This window comes from Pseudophryne corroboree, chromosome 9 (genome assembly GCF_028390025.1).
Source record: "Pseudophryne corroboree isolate aPseCor3 chromosome 9, aPseCor3.hap2, whole genome shotgun sequence".
NCBI classification, from domain to species: domain Eukaryota; kingdom Metazoa; phylum Chordata; class Amphibia; order Anura; family Myobatrachidae; genus Pseudophryne; species Pseudophryne corroboree.
In genome coordinates, this window is record NC_086452.1 from 438,932,118 (window position 1) to 438,948,210 (window position 16,093).

Genomic DNA, 16,093 nt, shown 5'->3' on the forward strand with positions numbered 1-16,093 from the left:
AATCTGAACCTTGATGGAGCCTAATCTTAGGCCCTTATCCACTCCTGCTTGCAGGAATAGAAGAAAATCAGCCCACACGAAATTCCACAGGAGAACATTTTCAACCCTCACACCAAGAGACATATTTATTCCAAATACGGTGGTAATGTTCGGAGGTAACCACCTTACGGGCCTGAACCATAGTGGAAACCACCTTGGAGGGAAGACCCTTCCCGGTCAAAATTTCCCTCTCAACTTCCAGGCCGTCAAATGTAGCCGCTGTAAGTCTGGATAGACAAACGGTCCCGTTGAAGAAAGGGTAGAGGCCAGGGATCCTCCAACAACAGGGTCAGGAGGTCCGCATACCAGGCCCGTCTAGGCCAATCCGGGGCAATGAAAATTGCCTGAACCCTTTCCCTTTTGAGTTTTTTTGAGAACTCTTGGGATTCGAAGAATCGGAGGAAACAGGTAAACGAAGTGGTAATTCCACAGCGTCGTCAGAGAGTCCACCGCTTGCGGGTCCCTCGTTCTGGAACGGTAACGACGGAGCTTCTTGTTGAGCCGAGAAGCTATCAGGTCTATCTGTGGACAACCCCACCAGTGAACTAGCTGTTGAAACACCGGAGGGTGGAGGCCCCATTCCCCTGGATAGAGGTTGTGCCTGCTTAGGAAGTCCGCTTCCCAGTTGTCCACTTCTGGAATGTACACCGCGGAGATGGCCCCTGGGTTGGCATACGCCCAGAGAAGTATTCTTGACACCTCTCGCACTGTGGCCTTGCTTCTTGTTCCTCCCTGACGGTTGATGTATGCCACTGCCATGGCGTTGTCCGACTGCACCTGGATGGCCTGATTCCGAAGTAGGGACGAGGCCTGTATTAGAGCATTGTAAATTGCCCTGAGTTCCAGGATGTTGATTGGAAGAGCTGATTCCAGAAAGGACCATGTCCCTTGGAACTGCGCACCTCGAGTCACAGCCCCCCAACCCCTGAGGCTGGCATCCGTTGTCAACAGCGTCCATGACTAGATGTTGAAACTCAGACCCTTCACCAGTTGGGGAACTTGTAGCCACCATAGCAGGGATATGCGTGCTTTCGGTGATAGGGTAATAAGCTGATGCACGTGCAGATGAGATCCCAACCATTTGTCCAACAAATCCAGTTGAAACGGTCGTGCATGGAACCTGCCATACTGTATCGCCTTGTAGGAGGCCACCATCTTGCCCAGCAAACGGATGCAAAGGTGAATAGAGACCACGCGAGGTTTCAGCACCGACCGGACCATAGACTGAATAGTGAAGGCCTTGTCCATAGGAAGGTAAACCTTCTGAGATCCCGTATCCAGGATCATCCACAGGAACTGAATTCTCTGAGATGGTTCCAAGTGAGATTCGTGGAAATTGAGTATCCATCCGTGATCCGTAAGCACACAGGTAGTCAAGTCGATAATGTGCAGTAGCTGTTTCCTGGACACCGCCTTTATCAGGAGATCGTCCAGGTACGGAATTATTTGGACACCCCTCATGCGCAGCTGTAGCATCATTTCCGCCATGACCTTTGTGAAAACCCTTGGGGCTGTGGAGAGACTGAAGGGTAATGCCTGAAACTGGAAATGTTGGTCCAGATTCGCGAACCTGAGGAACGCCTGGTGAGGGGGCCAAAGTGGGATATGCAGGTATGCGTCCTTTATATCCTGGGACACCAGAAACTCCCCCTCCAGATTCGACATCACTGCTCTTAGGGATTCTATCTTGAATCTGAACACCCGAAGATAAGGGTTCAGAGATTTGAGGTTCAAGTTAGGCCGTACCGAGCCGTCCGGGTTCGGAACCACAAAGACTTGAGTAAAACCCCTTTGTTTGCTGTTGAGGAGGCACTGGAACAGTAACTCCTGCAGAAAGCAGTTTTTGTACTGCCTGCTGTAAGGAAACCCTTGCTTCCTGTGAAGCTGGTAAGCTTGACCTGAAGAATCTGAGAGGAGGGAGTTCTTGGAATTCCAGTCGGTATCCTTGGGATATAAGGTCCCTCACCCAAGGATCCCAGCAGGACTCTGCCCATATGTGGGCAAAGTGTTGAAGGATGAGCACCTACCTGAAAGTCGCCTTGCTGCTCGGGCCAACCGTCATGCGGAGGGCTTCATGGAAGATGATCCTGAGGCCTGGTCTGCAGGCCCGGCAGCAGCTGGTTTACGGTACTTACCGCAAGATCCTCTAGCAGCATTGGTGGCACCTCTGGCTTTGCCTCTGAATCTGGCCACCCGAAAGGACTGCAGGGAGGGTCCAGGATAGGGACGCCTGGCAGGTGGCAGAGCAGACAGCAGATATGTAGATTTAACTGCAGTTGCCTGAGATATCAAATTGTTCAGTTCTTCCCCAAACAAGGCATCGCCTGTAAAAGGAAGGTTTTCAACCCCTTTCTTTGGAATCAGCATCCGCTGACCATTGACGCAGCCACAGGGCTCTACGAGCCGATACTGCCATAGTAGTAGTACGGCTGTTAATGATACCAAGTTCTTTAACAGCCTCACTCAAAGTTTGCAGCATCTTGGATGTGTTGTAGTAATGTAACTATCTCTTCTTGAGGTAGTGTGAGCAACCCTTTCAAAATTTCATCAGGCCATTTTACTATGGCTCTAGAAATCCAGCCGCATACTATGGTAGGGCGTTGGGCAACACCTGCTGCAATATAGATTGATTTAAGAGTTTCAATCTTGAGATCAGTTGAGTCTTTACGGGAAACAGCCACAGGTACAGGTAAAACTATCTTACGTGACAGCCTGGATACAGAGGTATTCACTGTCTGCGGGGTTTCCCAGACTTTCCTATCCTCTGCAGGGAAAGGGAATGAATTTAACACCCATTTAGGGGTAATAAATTTCTTGTCAGGATTAATCCATGCTGCCCTAGCCAGGGAATCTAACTCCTTAGAAACCGGGAAGGTAGCAGAGGACTTAGGCTTCACATTAAAATACGATTCCTCTGCCTGCTCTTCCTCCTTATTAGGGATGTTAAGTACCTCTCTAATGGCATAAATGAGGGCTCCTATACCCGGGGACAGGAAATCATCCTCGTCCGTCTCAACCTCTCCCTCATCAAGCTCTGGTAGTTCAGAATCAGAGTCAGATTGTAACAATTGAGGAACAGTGCGTTTGTGAGAGGCCAATAGGGGGGTGTTGGTGTCTGTGGTCAGCAGCAGTTACCATAAACGTGTCCATAGTTTGTTTCAGGTCTTGCCTCTCTTGCTTAGCCATAGCTAGCTCTGAATTAATATTGGAAATCACTACCCTGTGAAGGAATGAAGCATTGGGTACACATCAGTGACCCCTGTGAGGAAGGTGTAAACCTAGCTTTGCATAAAGTACACAGACTTATTTGCAGACATGCTTGTACACAGATTGGTATGAAAGACACAGTAATATTAGTGAGATAAGCACATTAACCCAGACCAGCCTGAAAGGAGTGACACAGAGAGATATGGGAACAGTATACTTCACCACAGCCTGAGAAACGCCCGCTGGGTGACCACTTAGTGTCATTTTCCTCACAGCGGTAAAACCGCTGAACTTGCGCTCCCCCTTCACTATAACCCCCTGGTACCAGTTTACAATGGTGATTCAGTGTGTCCTGGGGGAGCAGTGTCCGCGTGCAGCCTCTGAAGCAGCAGGAAATGGCGCCGTTTGCCCTCTGGTTCGGCTCTCCGGGAAGCCCCGCCCCCATAATGGCGCGCAGTCCCTGCATCAGTTTTTTTATACTGGCTGTCTATACTGGTATATTTGTGTAAAAACAAGAGCAAAAAGCCCTCGGTTACTTGCTTGCCAGTCTAGGTAGTCAGTGTGCACCGCGGCTCGAAGCTGGGTGGACACGGTCCTTCATGCTGCCATCATGCACGGGGACGCACTAACCGGGTCCCCGGTGTAACACTCACCGCGTCGTGGTCCCTCTTCGGCATCTGTTAAGGGATGGCGGCCCATGTGCTCACCCTCTAGGAGTGTGAGAACAGCACCTCAGGAGCTCAGTGTCCTGTCAGCTGGGATGACGAACCATTAACTCTAAGGAAGTTGTTTCGGTCCCCACCTTAAGCCCCACGACGCAGGCAGACTGGTTGCCGACCAGTGTGCCTGAAAGTAATAAACGAAAATACATTTCTGAAGAAAACTCTCTGGAGAGCAACAGAATGTACCCGGCTTCTTGGGCACATTTTCTAAAATGAGTCTGCTAGGAGGGGCGTAGAGGGGAGGAGCCAGCACACACTATTAGTTTCTTAAAGTGCCAGGCTCCAGAGGACCCGATCTATACCCATGGTAATCTAGAATTCCCCAGTATCCACTAGGAAGTAAAAGAAAACAAGTTTTATGGTGAAAACTTACCTTTGTTAAAACTCTTTCTGCGAGGTACACTGGGCTCCACAAGTCTGGACAATGGGGTGTAGAGTAGGATCTTGATCCGAGGCACCAACAGACTCAAAGCTTTGACTGTTCCCAGAATGCACAGCGCAGCCTCCTATATCACCCCGCCTCCCAGCACAGGAGCTCAGTTTTAGTTAACCAGCCCAATGCAATAGCAGGAAAAGAGACGACAACGGTTAGTAGCCACATAAACCACACTCTCACGACAAGAGAAGTGTCAGCGGCTAATGCCATATCAACCCAAAGAAGCTAAGTGCGTCAGGGTGTGCGCCTTGTGGAGCCCAGTGTACCTCGCAGAAAGAGTTTTAACAAAGGTAAGTTCTTACCATAAAACTCGTTTTCTGCTGCGGGGTACACTGGGCTCCACAAGTCTGGACAATGGGGATGTCCTAAAGCAGTTCCTTATGGGAGGGGACGCACTGTAGCGGGCACAAGAACCCGGCGTCCAAAAGAAGCATCCTGGGAAGCGGCAGTATCGACGGCATAGAACCTTATGAACGTGTTCCCGGAGGACCACGTAGCCGCCTTGCACAATTGATCAAGGGTCGCACCACGGTGGGCCGCCCAAGAAGGTCCAACAGACCGAGTAGAATGTGCCGTAATGTGAGCAGGAGCTGACAGACCAGCCTTCACATAAGCATGTGCAATCACCATTCTAATCCATCTGGCCAGGGTCTGCTTGTGAGCAGGCCAGCCAAGTTTGTGAAATACAAACAAAACAAAGAGAGAATCAGATTTTCGAATAGAAGCAGTTCTCTTCACATAGATACAGAGAGCCCGTACCACATCCAAAGACGGCTATTTGGGAGACAAATCAGGAGAGACAAAGGCTGGAACCACAATCTCCTGATTAAGGTGGAACGAAGAAACCACCATAGGTAAATATCCGGGACGAGTCCTAAGAACCGCCTGGTCACGGTGAAAAATCAGATATGGGGAACTACAAGACAAGGCACCCAGATCCGACAGTCTTCTAGTAGAGGCAATAGCCAGCAAGAACACCACCTTAAGGGAAAGCCACTTAAGGTCAGCTGAACCAAGAGGTTCAAATGGAGGCTCCTGCAACACCTCCAAAACCACCGACAAGTCCCAAGGAGGTACATAGGGAGGTTGGATACGCAACACACCCTGAGTGAAAGTATGAACATCAGGTAAAGTCGCAATTTTTCTCTGAAACCACACCGACAAGGTAGAAATATGAACCTTGAGAGAGGCCAGACGCAGGCCTAAATCTAGGCCCTGCTGCAGAAAAGCCAAAAGTTTGGCTGTACTAAACTTGGAAGCGTCATAATTGTTAGATGCGCACCAAACAAAGTATGAATGCCAGACCCTATGGTAAATCCGAGCAGAAGCCGGTTTCCGGGCCCGCAACATAGTTTTAATGACCTCTTCAGAAAAACCCTTAGCCCTCAAGACGGAAGCTTCAAGAGCCACGCCGTCAAAGATAGCCGGGCTAGGTCCTGGTAGACACAAGGGCCCTGAACGAGGAGGTCTGGGCGTTGTGGAAGTAGAAGTGGACGCTCTGACGATAGGCCTTGCAGGTCTGAGAACCAGTGCCGTCTGGGCCACACCGGAGCTATGAGAAGCAGATTTCCTTTTTCTTGCTTGAACTTCCGAATTACCCTGGGCAGGAGTGACACCGGAGGGAACACGTACGGCAGCCGAAACCTCCACGGCACCGCCAGTGCATCCACGAATGCTGCTTGAGGATCCCTTGTCCTTGCTCCGAAGACCGGAACCTTGTGATTGTGTCGAGACGCCATCAGATCCACATCTGGAATACCCCACCTTTCCACGAGGAGTTGAAACACTTCTGGATGGAGGCCCCACACGCCGGCATGCACGTCCTGACGACTGAGAAAGTCCGCTACCCAATTCAGGACTCCCGGAATGAATATTGCCGATATTGCCGGTAGATGGCGTTCTGCCCACTGTAGAATCCGTGAGGCTTCCTTCATTGCCAAACGGCTTCGAGTACCGCCTTGATGATTTATGTAAGCCACTGTGGTGGCATTGTCCGACTGTACTTGAACAGAACGGTTCTGAATTAAATGCTGGGCCAGGTTCAACGCATTGAAGACCGCCCGCAACTCCAGAATGTTGATCGAGAGGAGAGATTCCTCCTTGGTCCACCGACCCTGTAAGGAGTGATGCTCCAGCACCGCGCCCCAACCTCTTAGACTGGCATCTGTCGTCAACAGGACCCAGTTGGATATCCAGAAGGGACGGCCCCTGCACAATTGTTGGTCCTGGAGCCACCAGAGCAGCGACAGACGGACCTCCGGAGTCAATGAGATCATGTGAGACCTGATCCGGTGAGGCAGGCCGTCCCACTTGGCTAGAATCAGCTTCTGGAGGGGGCGAGAATGGAATTGAGCATACTCCACCATGTCGAATGCTGACACCATGAGGCCCAGCACCTGCATAGCCGAATGTATTGACACTTGCGGATGAGAAAGGAAGCAACGAATCCTGTCCTGAAGCTTCAGGACTTTCTCCTGAGACAAGAACAACCTCTGGTTGTGAGTGTCTAACAGCGCTCCCAGGTGCACCATGCTCTGAGCAGGGAGGATTTCTTCCAGTTGATGAGCTACCCGTGGGCTTTTAGAAACTGGACCGTCATATCCAGATGACACAGGAGAAGATCTTGGGAATTTGCCAGGATTAACAAGTCGTCCAGATACGGCAGTATCCTGACCCCTTCACAGCGGAGTACCACCGTTACACCGCCATAACTTTGGTGAAGACTCGCGGAGCCGTTGTTAAACCAAAAAGGTAACGCCCGAAACTGGTAATGGATGTTGCCAATAGCAACCCTCAGGTATTGTTGATGTGACACTGCTATAGGAATATGCAGGTAAGCCTCCTGTATGTCCAAGGAGACCATGTAGTCCCCAGGTTCCAAGGCCAGAACTATAGAGCGAAGGGTTTCCATACGGAACTTGTAAATCTTCACAAACCTGTTCAATGCCTTGAGGTTGAGAATGGGCCGGGAGGACCCATTCGGTTTCGGGACTAGAAACAGCGGAGAATAGTACCCACGGCCCCTCTGAGCAAGAGGCACCTGTACTACGACTCCTGTATCCAGGAGGGTCTGTACCACCGAGTGTAGAGTTTTTGCCTTTGTCCGGTCCAAAGGGACGTCTGTCTGACAAAATCGATGAGGGGGTCGGTTTTTGAAGGCAATGGCGTAACCTCGAGTGACGACTTCCCGTACCCAGGCATCTGAAGTGGTCTTCAACCATTCCTGGGTATACCCTAGAAGCCGGCCTCCCACCCTGAGATCCCCCAGGGGAGGCCCGCCCGTCATGCGGCAGGCTTATCGTCTTGGCAGCTGGCCGACGGGCAGCCCAGGCTCTTTTGGGCTTCGGCTTACCAGGTTTGGAAGTGCGGGCCTGCTTATGGTACGCCTGACCTTTTGCTTTACCTGAAGGACGAAAGGGTCGAAAGGACGTACCTTTAGCCTTTGACACAGAAGGAGCAGTATTAGGTAGACAGGCAGTTTTGGCAGTAGCCAAGTCAGCCACTATCTTATTTAAGTCCTCCCCAAACAGAATATCTCCCTTGAAAGGGAGTACCTCCAGGGTTTTTCTAGAGTCCAGATCCACAGACCAGGATCTCAGCCACAATATCCGGCGAGCCAGGACTGACGTGGTAAAGGCCTTGGCTGCCAGGATACCGGCATCAGAAGCCGCCTCTTTAATATATCGAGAAGCTGTGACAATATATGACAAGCACTGTCTAGCATGGTCAGAGGAGATTTCAGCTTCTAACTCCAAGGCCCATGCTTCAATAGCCTCAGCAGCCCATGAAGCTGCAATAGTAGGCTTTTGTGCAGCACCCGAGGGTGTAAATCGCTTTTAGACAACCCTCCACACGTTTATCCGTAGGCCCTTTCAGAGACGTGACGGTAGTGACAGGTAGAGCTGAGGAAACCACCATCCTAGCCACATGTGAGTCCACTGGAGGAGGTGTTTCCCAATTCTTAGACAGCTCTGGCGCGAGGGGATAGCGAGCCAGCAGCCTCTTTTGAGGCACAAACTTCGTACCCGGGCTTTCCTAGGGTTCCTGACGTATATCCACTAGGTGATCAGAGTGAGGTAAAACCTGTTTAACCACCTTCTGACGCTTGAACCTATCTGGTTTCTTAGGAAGCACGGATGGCTCGGGATCATCCGGAATCTGCAGAATTAACTTAATAGCCTCCAAAAGGTCAGGAACATCCACATGTGAACTACCCTCCCCATCAGCCGTATCTGAGTCAGAACCTGCGGGGTCAGTGTAAGTGCCGTCCTCATCAGACGAGGTGTCAGTGACAGCAGTGGATTGTGAGGAGACGAGCGCTTGCTTAGAGGACCTCTTGGACTTACTGTAGGCGAGCGTTGGTCAGACTTTTTAGTAGTCAAGGACTGGTACAACTTCTTTAATTGAGCAGATAAATCGTCCGCCCACGGCGGGTTAGCTGCAGGGCCCACATATGGTTTTACCGGCATTGGGGGTCCCATAGGGGGTGTTAGTTTATGAACTAGCGTATGCAGAAGCGTGGAAAAAGCGGCCCACGGTGGGTCAGTATGTGCCTCCGTTGCCACAGTCCCACTGGGGGGCAAGGAGCCTCCAGAACCAGAGCCCACAGATGCTATATTCTCCTCATATGTGCCTGTGGCTTCAGCAACACCAGCAGTGTGTTCCGCCCCAGAACCGTTACCCTCAGAAGCAGACATGATATAACTTGCAGTATGAGGTAACACAGTACAATTATCAGCAGCACAATATCCCAAACCCAAACCCCTGCACAGTGTAGTCAGCACTAGCAGAGATAAAGGAGAGATATGGTGACCAAATCACAGAGAAAAATACGTAATACAGTATATCTTTGTGAAAATCCTATATTAGATAACACCTGACGCACCAAGCCCCCTCAGGTTATAGAATATAGGGATAGCAAGTTGAGTGAAAGACACGAAATGGACACCACTCAGCTATCAAATGCACACACAAATAGTCACAGTCTGTACAATGCAGAGGTTATTACTGACAATAATACTGCACTGGACTAGCTTACACAGCTATATAACAGTAGATATAACAGTACACAGTAAGAACTGGATGTATATCACAGGGTAATTGTACTATAAAACCCTGACTAAATGCACTCTTCTTAACTATCACTGTCTAAAAAGGCAGGTAGAATACTTAAGGGTCATGTAAAGGCACAGCGCTGACAACCAGGCGGATTTACATAGGAGGATTTGCTCAAGCAGTCCCAGGAACAGTGAACTGAGGGATAATGGCGCCACAGACACTGACTGGGAGTGAGGAAAAGACAGATATGCAGCTCCAGGGCGGGAACATTTGTGGGAAATGGCGCCCTGGGGCTGGGGGAGGGGCTTCAGGTCTAAGCCTTATCCCCCTTGCTGGCAAAACCACCGGATACTGTGGGCGATATAAGAAGTGGTTTAGAGAGAAAACCCGACCTGCGCCCATGACCTGGTGATCTAGTGGGATCGCTTGTACTGCCACAGTGTCCACCGCCAGCGCGCGCGGCCCGCCTCCCACTGACCGCGCCGGATCGCGATAAATACCGGGTCCCGCTTACCACCTCCCGAAGCGCGGCCATGCGATCCTGGAGAGCCCCAGCCGTGTGTGTCTAACATGAAGAAAACCGGAGCCTCCGCTGTAGGTACCCGGCAACCAGGGCTCGGGAGTGTACAGCGCCGCTGGGGAGAGCTGGAGCTGCAGCAGTGAATGTCACAAAACATTTACCACCGCTGCTGCCCTTGAAGTCTTCACTTTTTACCTCATAAAAGCTTTTCTCAGGGCTGCTTGGAGCAGCCCCTCTGTTCAGAGATGGCCCTAACCAATATGATGCCCAAGGCAAGATTTTGGCTGGTGCCCCCTAGCACAACCGCTGGTTCCGCCTCTGACCTTGCACCTCTTTTCCAGCACCCTCACCCGTAGCAGTCCTTATTTTGGTGTTTGTACCCCCTATATTTTAAATAGGAACAGTTCGCACATTTGGCGCACAGACCAAAAAGGGGTGTGTTTTTGCTGGCAAGGGGCATGGCCACACAATAGTAATTCCAATTACCCCACACAGTACTGGACCTTTATTCACATTTGATCATGCGATAGTGTCCATAATTCATATTAAATCCCACAGTAGTACTACTTTACCTTAAAAGTTACTCCTCACAGTAGAGCCCCTTATTCACATTACATCACACTGAATTGCTCCTTATTCACATTACACCAGATCCTATTGCTCTTTATTCACATTAGACGACACAGTAGTGCCCTTTCTATACGCAACACCACATACAGCACCTTATACACATAATGCCACACATTAGTAATGCATTTATACACATAATTCCACACAGTAACGCCCCTTACACATATGAGACACATTATTAATGTCCTTATAAACATAATGCGCCTTACACATTATGACAACCTTTATTAATACCCTTTTACAAATAATGTCCCTTACACATATGCCGCACATTATTAATGCCCTTATACACATAATGACACACATACAGTACTACCCTGTTACACATATGCCGCACATTATTAATGCCCTTATACATAGTGCCCCTTACACATGTTGCACATTATTAATGCATTTTACATAACACACATAATGCTCCTTACACATATTCCGAACAATACTGCACAACCAACCCACTCACATGCACACAGCACTCACACTGTCACTAACACTGTGACCTCTGCCTCTGCTTGCGTACAGAAGTGTCCTCATAAATCTTGCCTCAATGCTAACGTTTGGCACCTTTTTTTAATGAAAATGCATCTTATTTGCATTGCTATGTGGCTAGGATGCATAAGCAGCTTCTGCTGATTAAAATGATATGCAGCATGCCTATATACAGCGTGAGACTGTGGCTGTATCTGCATATGAAATGGTACACACAGAATATAGGCATGTCGCATATCATTTTAATCAGCAGAAGCTGCTGATGCCCCTAGACATATCAAATGCCCTAGGCAATTGCCTAGTTTGCCTATACCTATGGCCGGCTCTGCCTCTGTTATGTGCCTGCTTACTGCAGCACCAACTTACAAAACTGAGCTCCTGTGCAGGGAGGCGGGGTGATATAGGAGGCGGCGCTTTGCATTCTGGGAACAGTCAAAGCTTTGAGTCTGTTGGTGCCTCGGATCAAGATCCTACTCTACACCCCATTGTCCAGACTTGTGGAGCCCAGTGTACCCCGCAGCAGAAATGTACTTTGACATTTTTTTTATTTTGATTCTCATATTTTAGTGCCCATTTCATGCATCCAGGGAGTAAAAGCTAAAAATAAGTCAAATTATGATCTTTGTACTTACATTAAATGCTGTCCTCTGAATCCATTGCCGGACACTGATACTAGAGAAGGTCCATCTAAATTTGGTTCTTTAATATGTACAAAGTTTGTAATCCCCATCTCCTCCCCCTTCTATTTATTCTTGCTGCAGGCTTCTCAGTTCATTTTCCAACCAAGATTCAAACATGTTCTGAAAATACATCTTTTTATCAAGGCCTATCAGAACTCCTCAAAATCTCACATCTTCAATCCTATCTCCTTATCTCTCCCCAGTTCACATCCCATTTTTCCCACACTCCCCTAGCTTGGAATCTCTCACAAGCAGGGCCCTCTTTCTTAATAAGTCTCAAGCTGCACTATCTATGGGGGTCATTCCGAGTTGTTCGCTCGTTGCCGATTTTCGCTATATTGCGATTAGTCGCTTACTGCGCATGCGCAAGGTTCGCAGAGCGCATGCGCTTAGTTATTTTACACATAAGTTAGGTATTTTACTCACGGCATAATGAGGAATTTTTATCGTTCTGGTGATCGTACTGTGATTGACAGGAAGTGGGTGTTTCTGGGCGGAAACTTGCCGTTTTCCGGGCGTGTGCGAAAAAACGCTGGCGTTTCTGGGAAAAACGCGGGAGTGTCTGAAGAAACGGGGGAGTGTCTGGGCGAACCCTGGGTGTGTTTGTGACGTCAAACCAGGAACGAAACTGACTGAACTGATCGCAATGGCTGAGTAAGTCTGGAGCTACTCAGAAACTGCTAAGAAATTTCTATTCGCAATTCTGCTAATCTTTCGTTCGCAATTCTGCTAAGCTAAGATACACTCCCAGAGGGCGGCGGCCTAGCGTGTGCAATTCTGCTAAAAGCTTCTAGCGAGCGAACACCTCGGAATGAGGGCCTATGTCTCCAGAGCGCCCCATACAAATCAGCAGCTCTGATCCTGTCTGCCTGCCCTCGCTGGGTCAGAAGATATCGCACAGTGTGATTTTTATCGCTATACTGTTTGTTGGAATATATTGTATTATTTTGTGTACTCTACTGTAATTCGCCTGTATAGACCCATGGACAATTGCAGCACCATATAAATAAGTAATAATAATAATAATAATAATAATAAAAGACCCACAGGAGACAATTGAAAGGAAAAAATGAGAGAGAGAGAGAGAGAGAGAGAGAGAGAGAGAGAGAGAGAGAGATGAGTTGATGCAGAGTTAGTATTATACCAAGGCTGCATAATGCGTCTAGCATAAATTTGCTTTGGACGTGCTCAGAAGGTGAACGCACACATACGAACTTATGGAGGCCTGGATGTATTTATAACATGATTGGAGAGTTGGAATGGGGGTGGAAAAGAGCTTAGCTAATGTAGCCAAAGTTCAGTAAGGGAGTGTTGACGCACATGTCTTATTCCTGGCCAGTCTGGTGCTTCAGGTAATTTAGATGAAAATGGCTGTTTTGTAACTACATTCTCCTCTCTTCCAGTGAAGTGCCATTAGGAGGTACCAAAAGGACCCTTCTTCAGCCCGATCCTGAAATCAGAAAGAGCTCCCAATTCTGAAAGTCTTCTAGCAGATCCAGAGGAATATATGGAGCCTGAATGTGCAATACTCCCTGCAAAAAGTTTGTATATTGGGAATCAAAGCCAGTCTTCTCTGAAAGACAAACATAACCATTCAAATTCATGGAGCAGTATCCAATTAGTCACAATATCTTCTCATGGCTAATGGGTCGCCTAATGGGTCGCCCAGGGCTATCAAATTAGCCCTGAAAATCCAGAGCGAGCTGCTCCGTATCTGGGATTTTCAAATGCCTCAGGCAGGCCCAAACAAAACTCCCGAAAGCAGTCCCTTTTTTTGCCAAAACAGGGCTCCGACTGCACAAACACACGTTTCACTGAAACTGTGTTTTCGTGAGATTTTTTTTTTTTTTCGGGGCGGGGAGGGTAATCCTAATAGGATTGCCCCAAAAAATATATGAGCAAACAAAATCATGAAACATCACGAAAAAACATCAGTGTTTCACTAATTGGATACAACCCATGATGTCCATGGATAAAAGTTGCATATTTATATGTTCCAATTTGGGAAGGGCATCAGCACCTTTGCAGATGTGCTGTCAAAAATTAGCATGATCAATTTTGTGCTCCCATTCGGTCTATGGCACAGAGTCTTCACAAAATCATTGTCACAATGGCAGTCCTTTTGACAGCAAGGCTGTTATGCATTTAGACTACCTATTTACCAAGGCAGTTTCATTCTTCTGTCTCCAGGTACATACCAAGATGACTATTAAGGTGTTTATGGCTCATCAATTGTCAAAAGGTCAGTGTAGTTCATGCTCTGTGGATGATTTTCCTAGGATGGTAATCTACGTCTGAGGCAGACCAATTTGCTTATTTCCACTCAAGGCAATTCCAGATGGACTTTTTAGCTAAATTTAACAAGCCTCATCGCAACCTGTCCAGTGAATTCTTCAGGTTGTCTCTGGAAACAAGCTGGACAATCCTGCATCAAAATTTCTATCAGCTGGCTTTAATGGCATGGCTGCTGAAGCCATTTTAAATTCTAAGGGCCCTTCTGACTCTGTAAATTAGACTATGAGTCAGGACCTCATTCAGCTTAGATCGTTATTGAGACAGAAATAGCGATTTTCTCAATCCTGCTTATGCAAAAACTCGCATGTGACCAGCTGCCCAGAGAGGTAAAAGACGCCCACTGATGCATTCTCGAAATTGCATATGTCGATCGATACCATCGATAGTTGCAGATGACCCAGGGCTACGTAGGATAATGAGAATGCAGTCACACCGGGGGCCATGTTTTCAATCGCAGGAATCGAACCTGACGGCAGATGCACACCCTGAAAACGGCCATGACATGCCTGTGTTTCCTCAACCACTCCTCGCAGAACACCCGCCGCCTGTCAATCAGCCTGCGATCGCATACCAACAATGGGGGTAATTCAGACCTGACCGCTTGTTAGGGTTTTTTTGCAGTCTAGCGTTCACATAGTTGCCGCCTACTGGGGAGTGTACTTTAGCTGTGCAAGTGTGCGATCGCATGTGCAGCCGAGCGGTACAAAAAGAGTTTGTGCAGTTTCTGAGTAGCCCAGGACTTACTCAGCCGCTGCGATCACATCAGCCTGTCCGGGCCAGGAATTGATGTCAGACACCCGCCCTGCAAACGCTTGGACACGCCTGTGTTTTTCCAACCACTCCCTGAAAACGGTCAGTTGCCACCCACAAACGTCTTCTTCCTGTCAATCTCCTTGCGAACGCCCGTGCAAATGGATTCTTCGCACAAACCCATTGATGAGCGGTGATCCGCTTTGTACCCGTGTGATGCGCCTGCGCATTGCGGTGCATACGCAGTTCGGACCTGATCGCAGCCGTACAAAAAACGCTAGCGAGCGATCAGGTCTGAATTAGCCCCAATGTGTACTCGCAAAAGAATCGCAGATCGCACATTGCATTCGCAGCGCATGCACAGTCGTCCGATAATCCGCCGATGTGCGTTTTTGCAATTTTGCGACTGAAGCTGAAAAGGCCCTCAGGCTAGAAACCCTTTATCGGACAGAATTTGGGAATATCATGGTTTCAAAATAAAAGTTTTTCCATTTCTTCTTTTAACCTTCTTGTTCTTATTGGAAGGTATGGATGCGGGATTGAGGCCTAACTTCTTTAAAGGTAAATTTTTCAGCTCTGGGGGCATCCAATTAGCAGCGGAAAAAAATGATCAGGAGAGAAAAACTGAAGATGATCTGCCCGACAGATGATCATTTAGAATTCAAACTCAAACACAACATTATACAAAACTGTAATGGACTCAAGGGTCCCTTAGATTCAGAATCTGCGTCCCATGCTTTCAACTACATGATATGCCAGGATTCCACAGAAGAGGCAGAAATAGAAGCGGAAATTAAAATGGACCAAATGCAGCCATTCGACCGTATGTAGTGCTGCACAGATCTGTGTGACCGCACTGCCCCCAACCATCCACTGTGGAAGAAGCGTCATCACCAACAGCGTGTACTTGCACCGACACTATAAGTGGTGCAAGAGGTCTGTACAGATTGTGTGTACACTCAACCCATCATAACTCGTAATTCCTACACCCCCGCAACAGGACCTCAGAACACTTAGCCTAAATGCAACCAGTTATTGTTGAAAGAGCAGCACTCTTCGCTGTCTCCTATGCTGCATACACTCTAGCCACTATTACCCTATAGTAGTGTGACCTCCAACCTGATGTGCAGGATGCAGCCATCTTAACTGTGTAGAGCAGGCATTCCCAACCGCGGTCCTCAAGGCACACCAACAGTGCAGGTTTTAGTGATATCCAGGCTTCAGCACAGATGGTTAAATCAAAATAACTGAGCTACTAATTAAGTCACCT

General features: G+C 48.4%; 1 protein-coding gene across 4 annotated transcripts in view; it reads right to left on the reverse strand.

Moving 5' to 3' along the window:
• Positions 1–16,093, reverse strand: part of IHO1 (interactor of HORMAD1 1) — a 154,210-nt gene that overhangs the window by 54,041 nt on the left and 84,076 nt on the right. Inside the window, exon 2 of one of the 4 annotated variants that reach the window (XM_063941080.1) lies at positions 13,099–13,310. The exons of the other annotated variants lie outside the window; for them this stretch is intronic. Coding sequence (XP_063797150.1) covers positions 13,099–13,100 — 2 coding nt within the window. The 5' untranslated portion in view covers positions 13,101–13,310. The remainder of the gene's footprint in view (positions 1–13,098; positions 13,311–16,093) is intronic. 4 annotated transcript variants of the gene reach the window in all.